Here is a 13986-nt window from a genome sequence, read left to right as displayed (position 1 = left end):
CCTCTAATACCCAACACCAGGTAACACCCAACACCAGGTAAAACCCAACACCAGGTAACCCCAACACCAGGTAACCCCTCTAATACCCAACACCAGGTAACCCCCTAATACCCAACACCAGGTAACCCCCCTAATACCCAACACCATGTAACACCCCTAACACCCAACACCAGGTAACACCCAACACCATGTAACCCCCCTAATACCCAACACCAGGTAACACCCAACACCAGGTAACCCCCAAAATACCCAACACCATGTAACCCCCCTAATACCCAACACCAGGTAACACCCAACACCAGGTAACCCCCCTAATACCCAACACCAGGTAACCCCCTTAACCCCCAACACCAGGTAACCCCCCTAATACCCAACACCAGGTAACCCCCATAACACCCAACACCAGGTAACCCCCCTAATACCCAACACCAGGTAACCCCCAACACCAGGTAACCCCCCTTAAACCCAATACCAGGTAACCCCCAACACCAGGTAACCCCCAACACCAGGTAACACCCAACACCAGGTAACCCCCCTAATACCCAACACCAGGTAACCCCCAACACCAGGTAAGCCCCCTAAAACCCAATACCAGGTAACCCCCAACACCAGGTAACCCCCAACACAAGGTAACACCCAACACCAGGTAACCCCCCTAATACCCAACACCAGGTAACCCCCCTAATACCCAACACCAGGTAACCCCCCTAACCCCCAACACCAGGTAACCCCCCTTATACCCAACACCAGGTAACCCCCATAACACCCAACACCAGGTAACCCCCCTAATACCCAACACCAGGTAACCCCCAACACGAGGTAACCCCCCTAAAACCCAATACCAGGTAACCCCCAACACCAGGTAACCCCCAACACAAAGTAACACCCAACACCAGGTAACCCCCTAATACCCAACACCAGGTAACCCCCAACACCAGGTAACCCCCCCTAACACCCAACACCAGGTAAACTCCCTAAAACCCAACACCAGGTAACCCCCCTACACCCAACACCAGGTAACCTCCCTAATACCCAACACCAGGTAACCCCCTAATCCCAACACCAGGTAACCCCCCTATACCCAACACCAGGTAACCCCCCTAACACCCAACACCAGGTAACTCCCTAACACCCAACACCAGGCAATCCCCCTAACACCCAACACCAGGTAACACCCAACACCATGTAACCCCCCTAATACCCAACACCAGGTAACCCCCTAACACCCAACACCAGGTAACCCCACCTAAACCCAACACCAGGTAACCCCCCTAACACCCAACACCAGGTAACCCCCCTAACACCCAACACCAGGTAACCCCCCTAATACCCAACACCAGGTAACCCCCCTACTACCCAACACCATGTAACCCCCCTATACCCAACACCAGGTAACCCCCCTAATACCCAACACCAGGTAACCCCCCTAACACCCAACACCAGGTAACCCCCCTAACACCCAACACCAGGTAACCCCCCTAATACCCAACACCAGGTAACCCCCCTAATACCCAACACCATGTAACCCCCCCTAATACCCAACACCAGGTAACCCCCCTAATACCCAACACCAGGTAACCCCCCTTATACCCAACACCAGGTAACCCCCAACACCAGGTAACCCCCCTAATACCCAACAACAGGTTACCCCCTAACACCCAACACCAGGTAACCCCCCTAACACCCAACACCAGGTAACCCCCCTAATACCCAACACCAGGTAACCCCCCTAATACCCAACACCATGTAACCCCCCTAATACCCAACACCAGGTAACCCCCCTAATACCCAACACCAGGTAACCACCCTAATACCCAACACCAGGTAACCCCCCTAATACCCAACACCAGGTAACCCCCCTAATACCCAACACCAGGTAACCCCCCTAATACCCAACACCAGGTAACCCCCCTAATACCCAACACCAGGTAACCCCCCTTATACCCAACACCAGGTAACCCCCAACACCAGGTAACCCCCCTAATACCCAACACCAGGTAACCCCCTTTATACTCAACACCAGGTAACCCCCAACACCAGGTAACCCCCCTAATACCAACACCAGGTAACCCCCCCTAATACCCAACACCAGGAAACCCCCCTAATACCAACACCAGGTAACCCCCAACACCAGGTAACCCCCCTAATACCCAACACCAGGTAACCCCCTTTATACCCAACACCAGGTAACCCCCAACACCAGGAAACCCCCCTAATACCAACACCAGGTAACCCCCCCTAATACCCAACACCAGGAAACCCCCCTAACACCCAACACCAGGTAACCCCCTAATACCCAACACCAGGTAACCCCCCTAATACCCAACACCATGTAACCCCCCTAATACCCAACACCAGGTAACCCCCCTAATACCCAACACCAGGTAAACCCCAACACCAGGTACCCCCTAATACCCAACACCATGTAACCCTCCTAATACCCAAAACCAGGTAACCCCCCTAACACCCACACACACACACACACACACACACACACACACACACACACACACCCACACATATGCTTTGATGTAAGAACAACACAGCCACAAAGCTTTACTTCTCCTGTCTATATATTGACCCAGCTAGTCATCACCATAGTAACAGCTTTACTTCTCCTGTCTATATATTGACCCAGCTAGTCATCACCATAGTAACAGCTTTACTTCTCCTGTCTATATATTGACCCAGCTAGTCATCACCATAGTAACAGCTTTACTTCTCCTGTCTATATATTGACCCAGCTAGTCATCACCATAGTAACAGCTTTACTTCTCCTGTCTATATATTGACCCAGCTAGTCATCACCATAGTAACAGCTTTGCTTCTCCTGTCTATATATTGACCCAGCTAGTCATCACCATAGTAACAGCTTTACTTCTCCTGTCTATATATTGACCCAGCTAGTCATCACCATAGTAACAGCTTTACTTCACCTGTCTATATATTGACCCAGCTAGTCATCACCATAGTAACAGCTTTACTTCTCCTGTCTATATATTGACCCAGCTAGTCATCACCATAGTAACAGCTTTGCTTCTCCTGTCTATATATTGACCCAGCTAGTCATCACCATAGTAACAGCTTTGCTTCTCCTGTCTATATATTGACTCAGCTAGTCATCACCATAGTAACAGCTTTACTTCTCCTGTCTATATATTGACCCAGCTAGTCATCACCATAGTAACAGCTTTACTTCTCCTGTCTATATATTGACCCAGCTAGTCATCACCATAGTAACAGCTTTGCTTCTCCTGTCTATATATTGACCCAGCTAGTCATCACCATAGTAACAGCTTTACTTTGCCTGTCACGACTATCCACAAACATAAAACATGCAGGAACGTACATCTGAACCAATGTCAGTGACAGACACCTGAGCATAAGACTTAAACCAAGGACATCTAGAATCTGAAGTCAAATGTCCTCTGTTTGCTGATGATCTGGTGCTTCTGTCACCAACCAAGGAGGGCCTACAGCAGCACCTAGATCTTCTGCACAGATTCTGTCAGACCTGGGCCCTGACAGTAAATCTCAGTAAGACAAAAATAATGGTATTCCAAAAAAGGTCCAGTTGCCAGGACCACAAATACAAATTCCATCTAGACACCGTTGTCCTAGAGCACACAGAAAACTATACTGTACATACCTCGGCCTAAACATCAGCGCCACAGATAACTTCCACAAAGCTGTGAATGAGCTGAGAGACAAGGCAAGAAGGGCCTTCTATGCCATCAAAAGGAACATAACATTTGACATACCAATTAGGATCTGGCTAAAAATACTTGAATCAGTTATAGAACCCATTGCCCTTCATGGTTGTGAGGTCTGGGGTCCGCTCAACAACCAAGAATTTACAAAATGGGACAAACACCAAATTGAGACTCTGCATGCGGGAATTTAGCAAAAATGTGTACAATGTAAAACACCAAATAATGCATGCAGAGCAGAATAAGGCCGATAATTATCGATAATTACCCGCAGAATACCTGACCACTGTGACTGATCCAAACTTAAGGAAAGCTTTGACTATGTACAGACTCAGTGAGCGTAGCCTTGCTATTGAGAAAGGCCGCTGAAGGCAGGCCTGGCTCTCAAGAAGACAGGCTATGTGCACACTGCTCACAAAATGAGGTGGAAACTGAGCTGCACTTCCTAACCTCCTGCCAAATGTATGACCATATTAGAGACACATATTTCCCTCAGATTACACAGATCCACAAAGAACTAGAAAACAAACCCAATTTTGATAAACTCCCATATCTACTGGGTGAAATACCACAGTGTGCCATCACAGCAGCAAGATGTGTGACCTGTTGCCACAAGAAAAGGTCAACCAGTGAAGAACAAACACCATTGTAAATACAACCCATATTTATGTTTATTTTTTTTATTTTTTTATTTAACTATTTGGATACCGTTACGACACTCTATATAGACATAATATGACATTTGAAATGTCTTTATTCTTTTGGAACTTCTGTGAGTAATGTTTACTCTTTATTTTTTATTGTTTATTTCACTTTTGTTTATTATCTATTTCACTAGCTTTGGCAGTGTAAACATATGTTTCCCATGTCAATAAATCCCCTTGAATTGAGAGAGAGAGAACACATTAGGCATGCATTCCAATGGATGTCCTTCAAAACACAGGCATGAAAGTTCAAATTAAAACCCCATTTAGAGAGCCATGGGAATGGTCCTCTATCTAGTACACACACACACACACACACACACACACACACACACACACACACACACACACACACACACACACACACACACACACACACACACACACACACACACACACACACACACACACACACACACACACACACACACACACACACCCTGTACGGCAAGCCGCACAGATTAACAGATAAACTCCTCAACAGAGACAAAAAAAACCCATGAGCCTTTGCAGCACAGCCCTGGGTACAAGGCCTGACCCTTCCTCCATTCCTCCTCCTCTGAGCTAGTCCCCCCCTTCCTAAACCCCAGCCTTATTAAGGTCCACCCCCCCCTAAACCCCAGCCTTATTAAGGTCCACCCCCTCATAAACCCCAGCCTTATTAAGGTCCACCCCCCCCCCTAAACCCCAGCTTTATTAAGGTCCACCCCCCCCAAACCCCAGCCTTATTAAAGTACATCTAAAGATGTCCTGTGGTGTGGATTATCTTCAGCCACGTGTACCGAGGGTGGATAACACCCAACACCCCAATCCACCTAGCCAGATAATCTACCAGACACCTACGCAGGCAGGCACACCCCCACACACACACGGCGCCACCCAGGCACGTCATTTAGCTAAAGGCTAATGTTCTCATTTCACGTGATCTAGCCTAGCACTACCGTATACTGTACCGACCTGCTGTGTTCTGGACTGCCGCGTTGACAGACAACTCCATGGCCAATGACGACTGTGGCTGTAGATCTTTCTACATTGGGCAGACAGGGAACTGCGGCCAACGAGCCAGTGCACAACCATTTAATGCCATTATTAAGGCTACTTACAGCCTTAGCCAACCAACAGACAGCCAGAAGGAGACAGGGCTAAGGGCAGGGCCCTCCCACTGCTCTTCTTCTAGAATAGACGGCACTATTTTGAAACAGTTTTTTCTTCTAGTTTCTAGCTTGTTTCTAGGTTACAAATAAGGAAACCATTTTGTTTCTGAATTTATTTTGTATAATGAATTATTTTAGTCAACAGATGAGAGATATATCATTTTAAAAGAAAATAGATTATAATCTAGAATAATTCTTTTTTGGGGGGGGGACTATTTTGGGGCTCTAGATTTGGGTTTCTGGTATATATATATAATATATAAAAATATATAATATTTAAAAATATATATTTTTTAATTAAATGTAACATAGGCAAGTCAGTTAAAAACAAATTCTTATTTACAGGCCAAACCCAGACGACGCTGGGCCAATTGTGCGCCGCCCCTATGGGACTCCCAATCACGGCCGGTTGTGATACAGCCTGGATTTGAACCAGGGACTGTAGTGACGCCTCTAGCACTGCCTTAGACCGCTGCGCCACTCGGGATCCAAATAACAAATATAAAACAATGTTTTTCATAATACTGTACAATAAATAGACAAAAAAATACAAAATAAAAATATTCTAGACAAATAAGAACATGTTTTCTATAGCAAGAGTATACGCTACAATGGTTCACATGAAGGGGAAGAAATATGATGCTCTCTCATCACTATGCATGTTTAAACATAAACCACTAGAGACATTTATTAAGAGGGCTGTACTTCACACGTTTACTTTGCTCAGAAAGGAAAGCAATCTCTTGAGCCTCTAAACTGCTCAGAGAGAGAGAGAGAGAGAGAGAGAGAGAGAACGAGAGAGAGTAAGAGAGAAAAAGAGAGTTAGAGAGTTAGTGCGAGAGAGAGAGAGAGAAAGAGAATTAGAGAGAGAGAAAGCGAGAGAGAAAGAGAGTTAGAGAGAGAGAAAGAGAGAGAGAGAGTTAGAGAGAAAGAGAAAGAGAGTTAGAGAGAAAGAGAAAGAGTTAGAGAGAGAGAGAGAGAGAGAGAGTTAGAGAAAGAGTTAGAGAGAGTTAGAGTGTGAGAAAAAGAGAAAGACAGAGAGAACAAGTTAGAGAGTGAGAGAGAAAGAGCGATGAACACCTTGTTATTTTCACAAAAATGTTCAACCAAAATATGTACTATACACAACAATGCAAATGTCCAGACAGTTCTCCACATGTCTCTCTCCAACAAGTCTCCACAGGTCTCTCTCCAACAAATCCCCTTCAATCAGTATAGATGTGTGCCATTCAGAGGGCGAATGGGCAGACAAAATATTTAAGTGCCTTTGAACAGGGTACGGTAGTAGGTGCCAGGCGCAGGGCTGTTACGGTAACGGTATTACCGCCACACGTTCACAAGTCATGACCGCAGTCAAATTCCACGTGGCCGTTTAGTCACCGCAACTAGGCTTCTCCAAGCTCTGATGCTGCCGATGGTCATTAGTAGCCTACCAAATTTGCTACCTGCCTGGTCCTCAGCACTCTATGGTCCCTCTAATCACTCTGACATCAATGCAAAATGTTGTGGAAAATCAACTCAAACACTTCATGAGAGCCCATGAGCTCATGTTGCGCAACATTTCTATAGGCTATGTAATTGAGTGAAAAAACTGTTTTGATGGCCTCTACTAAAAAGAGGAGGGTCAGCTTTCTATAGGCTAGGCCTACTGTATTTGTTCCACTGGCATGCAGTGCTGGATAATGGTTTACTTAGTGAGCGCTGAGGAAGGCCTTTATCCACGTTCTCAGGACCTTTTCTAACACCCCGTAGAGATCAGAACCATGAAAACAGCTACTATATCAGAGTACAGAACCATGAAAATTAATTTCTCACATCAATTTGTGGCATAAATTTGTTCCATCAATTCGTGGCTACAATTTCACATAATATTCAAAAGAAAAACACTTTACAATATTGCTTTACGTGGTAGCTATTTTTTTTATGTATTTTATTTCACCTTTATTTAACCAGGTAGACCAGTTAAAACAAGTTCTCATTTACAACTGCGACCTGGCCAAGATAAAGAAAAGCAGTGCGACACAAACAACAACACAGAGTTACACATGGAATAAACAAGCGTACAGTCAATAACACAATAGAAAAAAAATATATATACAGTGTGTGCAAATGAGGTAAGATTAGGGAGGTAAGGCCGTAGTGGCGAAATAATTACAATTTAGCAATTAAACACTGGAGTGATAGATGTGCAGAAGATGAATGTGCAAGTAGAGATACTGGGGTGCAAAGGAGCAAAAAAATAAATAACAATATGGGGATGAGGTAGTTGGATGGGCTATTTACAGATGGGCTATGGGCTATGTACAGATGCAATGAGCTGTGCTTTATGTGGTAGCTGTGCTTTACGTGGTAGCCATGATTTACGAGGTAGTCGTGATTTACGTGGTAGATATGATTTACGTGGTGGATATGCTTTACGTGGTAGCTATGATTTACGTGGTAGATATGATTTACGTGGTAGATGTGATTTACGTGGTAGCTGTGCTTTACGTGGTAGATATGATTTACGTGGTAGCTATGATTTACATGGTAGCTTTGAATTACATGTTAGCTATGATTTACGTGATAGCTATGATTTACGTGATAGCTATGCTTTACGTGGTAGCTGTGCTTTACGTGTGTTGTGTCTAATTTCTGCATTACCAAATGAGGAGAGTTACAAACTTCACACACCAGTCAGAGTTATACTTAAACTACATCTTTAATAATAAGAGCTTTGCAAAAGCACTTGACTTTCAATGATGCGCTATCTCTAATGAAACATTGAAAGTGTCAACACAAAAGTACAAAGATCTTTTATAGCCAAGATACACCCCTCTCAACCTACATGACGAACCACAGATCTTAGAAACAGTTCACAAAGGGACTTTATAAATGAGAAAGGAGTATCCCTTAACCAGATAACATTCGCTATAAATTATCGTTCAGTTTGGTCCCTAAGACGAGGTTCTAATCTCATTCCTGGTACTTCATAGTACAAAAACACCATCCCATCCAATGGCATAACTCAATTGTCAACTCTAGATACTCCCATCTCAAGTAAACCCCCTCTTGATCCCACTCCTGGAAAAGCTCACTGAGGGGAGTGACTTGCGCACAGACATTGTGGAGACAAGTAATTGGTTCCCCATTAATCACGCCATCCCTTCACATGGTTTAAGAATAGGTAAAGACACATTCACATATGAAGACAATGTTCCATCCTTTCCTCTTCCCTTTCTGATATTCTGCATAGCACCAGGGACATGTAAAAGACAAGTCTGACCTCTCCCCTCTCTGGGCCCCAAGTGACTGAGACCCAGCTGAGGGAAAAGTGCAACTGCCAACACCAGAGTCCAAAAGGATACATTCTAATAACAAGTATCTCACATAAGCATATTATGCAAATAAAACATCTTAATTATCTATGTTACCCAACTAATTCTGATTCATCCGTCACACGTGGTAGCTGTGCTTTACGTGGTAGATATGATTTACACGGTAGCTATGGTTTACGTGGTAACCATGCTTTACGTGGTAGCTATGGTTTACGTGGTAACCATGCTTTACGTGGTAGCTATGGTTTACGTGGTAACCATGCTTTACATGGTAGCTATGGTTTACGTGGTAACCATGCTTTACGTGGTAGCTATGCTTTACGTGGTAGCTATGCTTTACGTGGTAGCTATGCTTTACGTGGTAGCCATGCTTTACGTGGTAGCTATGCTTTACGTGGTAGCTAAGCTTTACGTGGTAGCTATGCTTTACATGGTAGCTATGGTTTACGTGGTAACCATGCTTTACGTGGTAGCTATGCTTTACGTGGTAGCTATGCTTTACGTGGTAGCTATGCTTTACGTGGTAGCCATGCTTTACGTGGTAGCTATGCTTTACGTGGTAGCTAAGCTTTATGTGGTAGCTATGCTTTACGTGGTAGCTATGCTTTACGTGGTAGCCATGCTTTACGTGGTAGCCATGCTTTACGTGGTAGCTATGCTTTACGTGGTAGCTATGCTTTACGTGGTAGCTATGCTTTACGTGGTAGATATGCTTTACGTGGTAGCCCTGCTTTACGTGGTAGCTATGCTTTACGTGGTAGCTATGCTTTACGTGGTAGCCCTGCTTTACGTGGTAGCTATGCTATACGTGGTAGCTATGCTTTACGTGGTAGCTATGCTTTACGTGGTACCCATGCTTTACGTGGTAGCTATGCTTTACGTGGTAACCATGCTTTACGTGGTAGCTATGCCTTATGTGGTAGCTATGCTTTACGTGGTAGCTATGCTTTACGTGGTAGATATGCTTTACGTGGTAGCCATGCTTTACGTGGTAGCTATGCTTTACGTGGTAGCTATGCTTTACGTGGTAACCATGCTTTACGTGGTAGCTATGCTTTACGTGGTAACCATGCTTTACGTGGTAGCTATGCTTTACGTGGTAACCATGCTTTACGTGGTAACCATGCTTTACGTGGTAGCCATGCTTTACGTGGTAACCATGCTTTACGTGGTAACCATGCTTTACGTGGTAACCATGCTTTACGTGGTAACCATGCTTTACGTGGTAGCTATGCTTTACGTGGTAACCATGCTTTACGTGGTAGCTATGCTTTACGTGGTAACCATGCTTTACGTGGTAACCATGCTTTACGTGGTAACCATGCTTTACGTGGTAGCTATGCTTTACGTGGTAACCATGCTTTACGTGGTAGCTGTGTAAATAGATTTGTGAGGATTTCTAAGCAGGAACTCAACCTGAACAACCAGGGGAATAACAACTATTCCCCAAAACATGTCAACACACACACACACACACACACACACACACACACACACACACACACCACACACACACACACACACACACTGAACTGCTTGAATAAATGGTGAAATATTGTGGAAAATGTCAGACAGTGAACAAAAGCAAAGCAATACACAGAGTGGAAATGAAAGATTGACTTTCCATCAACTTTTCAGTCTGAGCCATACGATCAGATTCGCTCTACTTCCTGGAACGGGAGGGTGGAGGGTTTAAGGCTGAGGAATGTCACCAATAAAAAACAACTGCTAATCCTAGTAGATATTGAGACTCTGTGTGTGTGTGTGTGTGTGTGTGTGTGTGTGTGTGTGTGTGTGTGTGTGTGTGTGTGTGTGTGTGTGTGTGTGTGTGTGTGTGTGTGTGTGTGTGTGTGTGTGTGTGTGTGTGTGTATCTAGGCTGTCTAAAAACAGAAGCTAGCTAGAGATTACAAATGATTCCATGTGACACCCACACATCCAATTCTAGTAACAGGATGTGTGGACACTAAGCTCCTGATGAGAGGAGACAGCAGAGTAGAATGGAGAGACAGAGACTGTCAAACACACTGGCTCCTGATGAGAGGAGACAGCAGAGTAGAATGGAGAGACAGAGACTGTCAAACACACTGGCTCCTGATGAGAGGAGACAGCAGAGTAGAATGGAGAGACAGAGACTGTCAAACACACTGGCTCCTGATGAGAGGAGACAACAGAGTAGAATGGAGAGACAGAGACTGTCAAACACACTGGCTCTTGATGAGAGGAGACAACAGAGTAGAATGGAGAGACAGAGACTCTGTCAAACACACTGGCTCTTGATGAGAGGAGACAACAGAGTAGAATGGAGAGACAGAGACTCTGTCAAACACACTGGCTCTTGATGAGAGGAGACAGAGACTGTCAAACACACTGGCTCTTGACGAGAGAAGACAACAGAGTAGAATCGAGAGACAGAGACTCTGTCAAACACACTGGCTCCTGATGAGAGGAGACAGCAGAGTAGAATGGAGAGACAGAGACTCTGTCAAACACACTGCATCTGGAAACAACCAGCAGCTAACAAAGCTTCCCCCTTTGTTGTTCAAAAAAATACTTTTAAATAGGAATAATGAATGAGATTACGTTGAAAAGTAGCCTTGTAATGAAACGATAAATACGTAGTCAAGGAAAATAGTTTCAATATTTAATAGGTAAATATGACATGTCATTCTCAGCAACGTCATCACTTCCTCTACTCATATTGTTTAGCTCCAAAATTCACACCCTGACTACAGATAGGACATCACCTATCCAATCCAAGTTTGCAGAAACAAACGAGCAACACAACGTGTCACTACAAAACCCAAACAACTTGAGTGAATTTCAACTCAAACCGCGGGTACGATTTTTAGGATTTACAATGGTTAGGGTTAGTGCTGCTGGATGTATTTAAACAGGGATCACAGACAGACAGGAGCTCTAAGGACACGGGTCTACAGCGGTGCTGCTGGTTGTATTTAAACAGGGATCACAGACAGACAGGAGCTCTAAGGACACGGGTCTACAGCGGTGCTACTGGTTGTATTTAAACAGGGACCACAGACAGACAGGAGCTCTAAGGACACGGGTCTACAGTGGTGCTACTGGTTGTATTTAAACAGGGATCACAGATAGACAGGAGCTCTAAGGACACGGGTCTACAGCGGTGCTACTGGTTGTATTTAAACAGGGACCACAGACAGACAGGAGCTCTAAGGACACGGGTCTACAGTGGTGCTACTGGTTGTATTTAAACAGGGATCACAGACAGACAGGAGCTCTAAGGACACGGGTCTACAGCGGTGCTGCTGGTTGTATTTAAACAGGGACCACAGACAGACAGGAGCTCTAAGGACACGGGTCTACAGCGGTGCTACTGGTTGTATTTAAACAGGGATCACAGACAGACAGGAGCTCTAAGGACACGGGTCTACAGCAGTGCTGCTGGTTGTATAAATAGTGTCACCATTTAAAAACAGACCTGTCAGGTAAAGTTGATTATCATGTCACATATACAGTATCACACAGTATTCTTCATCAATTCATTAAAAAGGTTGTTGATATAAAACGTAAATATTTAAGCTTTAGAAAACATTAATCATGAAACACATAGAGTTATCATTGTTCTGTAAAAACATCAACATACAGCACAAACAGATTCTAATGAAAGCCCAACGCTCCAACGTCAACTAAATCCAGCCAATAGGAAACTAGATAGATATAGGACAGATAGGAAGAACGTTTGAATAAGTAACATATGGACAAACTAAAAGGAACAATGACAAGCCAAGCTAAAGTCAGGAGAGAGAGGACAGGAGAGGAGAGGAGTTGGAGAGGAGGAAAGAGGAGTTGAAGAGGAGTTGGAGAGGAGAGGAGAGGAGTGGAGTTGGAGAGGAGAGGAAAGGAGAGGAGTTGGAGAGGAGAGGAGTTGGAGAGGAGAGGAGTTGGAGAGGAGAGATAGCGAGGTCAGAGGAGTTGGAGAGGAGAGGAGTTGGAGAGGAGAGGAGTTGAGGAGGAGAGTTGGAGAGGAGAGGAGTTGGAGAGGAGAGGAGTTGGAGAGGAGTTGAGGAGGAGAGTTGGAGAGGAGAGGAGTTGGAGAGGAGTTGGAGAGGAGTTGGAGAGGAGAGGAGTTGGAGAGGAGAGGAGGAGAGGAGGAGAGTTGGAGAGGAGAGGAGTTGGAGAGGAGTTGGAGAGGAGAGGAGTTGGAGAGGAGTTGGAGAGGAGTTGGAGAGGAGAGGAGTTGGAGAGGAGAGGAGTTGGAGAGGAGTTGGAGAGGAGTTGGAGAGGAGTTGGAGAGGAGTTGGAGAGGAGAGGAGAGGAGAGGAGGGATAGCGAGGTCAGAGGACTGTGGTTACTTGTATCAGGCGAGGCAGCCATGGTAGAAACAATGACAGGTGGTCCCGTCCTCCGTCCTGCCGTCCTGTTGTTGTTAAGGGTCTGTATCTGGTGGGAGGTGGACGACGCTGCTACGACCACACCGCTCTCCCCTGCATTGGACGTCCCCTTCCTCAGCAGCTGGGGGCTGTGCAGGGGGCTCTGAACCACCCCAGGTGACATGGGGGGCATATTGGGGGCTCTCTTCATGAGCTCCATGGGGGAGTAAGAACCAGAGAAGGTTTTGGGGGCCATTCCTCCGGGGGTGTTGGTGGCAGTAGGCTGCTGGTGCTGCAGGGCGGACATGGCGATGCCGGTGTGGGCGTTGTACATGGATAGCGGTCTTGCCTGGGTGACGGCGTTACCGTATCCCCCGGAGCTGACGGGGAAGGTCCCTCGGGGTGCTCCGTACGTGGTGGTCTCCAGGAGGTGTTGAGATGGGGCGCTGTTGGGTCTCCTGCCCAGGAACTCTCCCATCCTGGGGCTGAAGGTCTGGAGGGTGGTGGGGGGCTGCTGATGCATCGTGTGGGGGTCCATGGCCATGCTGCTCATCCCCTGGGTCATGTTATGCATCCCTTGCATGTAGAGGTTGTTGGTGTGGCCGAAGCTGTTGGAGCGGCCTCTAATGCGCTGCTGAGCGGCTAAGGCCGACTCCCCAGGCTGCTGTTTACAGCGAAGCACCGCGCTGGACAGAGCTCGGGCCTGGCCCAGATTAGTGGCTATAGAACGGACGTCATGATCCTCCATGAC

At 45.8% G+C, this 13986-nt stretch overlaps 1 protein-coding gene across 3 annotated transcripts in view; it reads right to left on the bottom strand.

Annotated features, from left to right (window-relative positions):
• LOC106594219 (C-terminal-binding protein 2) overlaps positions 1-13986 on the bottom strand; it is a 414303-nt gene that overhangs the window by 226603 nt on the left and 173714 nt on the right. For 2 of the 3 annotated variants that reach the window (XM_045701165.2, XM_045701164.2), the window contains exon 1: positions 13218-13986. This exon is cut by the window's right edge. The exons of the other annotated variant lie outside the window; for it this stretch is intronic. In XM_045701165.2, coding sequence (XP_045557121.2) covers positions 13218-13986 — 769 coding nt within the window. The remainder of the gene's footprint in view (positions 1-13217) is intronic. 3 annotated transcript variants of the gene reach the window in all.

The sequence above is a fragment of the Salmo salar genome, chromosome 18 (assembly GCF_965601325.2).
Source record: "Salmo salar chromosome 18, fSalSal1, whole genome shotgun sequence".
Taxonomy (NCBI): domain Eukaryota; kingdom Metazoa; phylum Chordata; class Actinopteri; order Salmoniformes; family Salmonidae; genus Salmo; species Salmo salar.
Note: the sequence above shows the minus strand (reverse complement) of the source record. Positions and strands in the feature narration are given on the sequence as shown.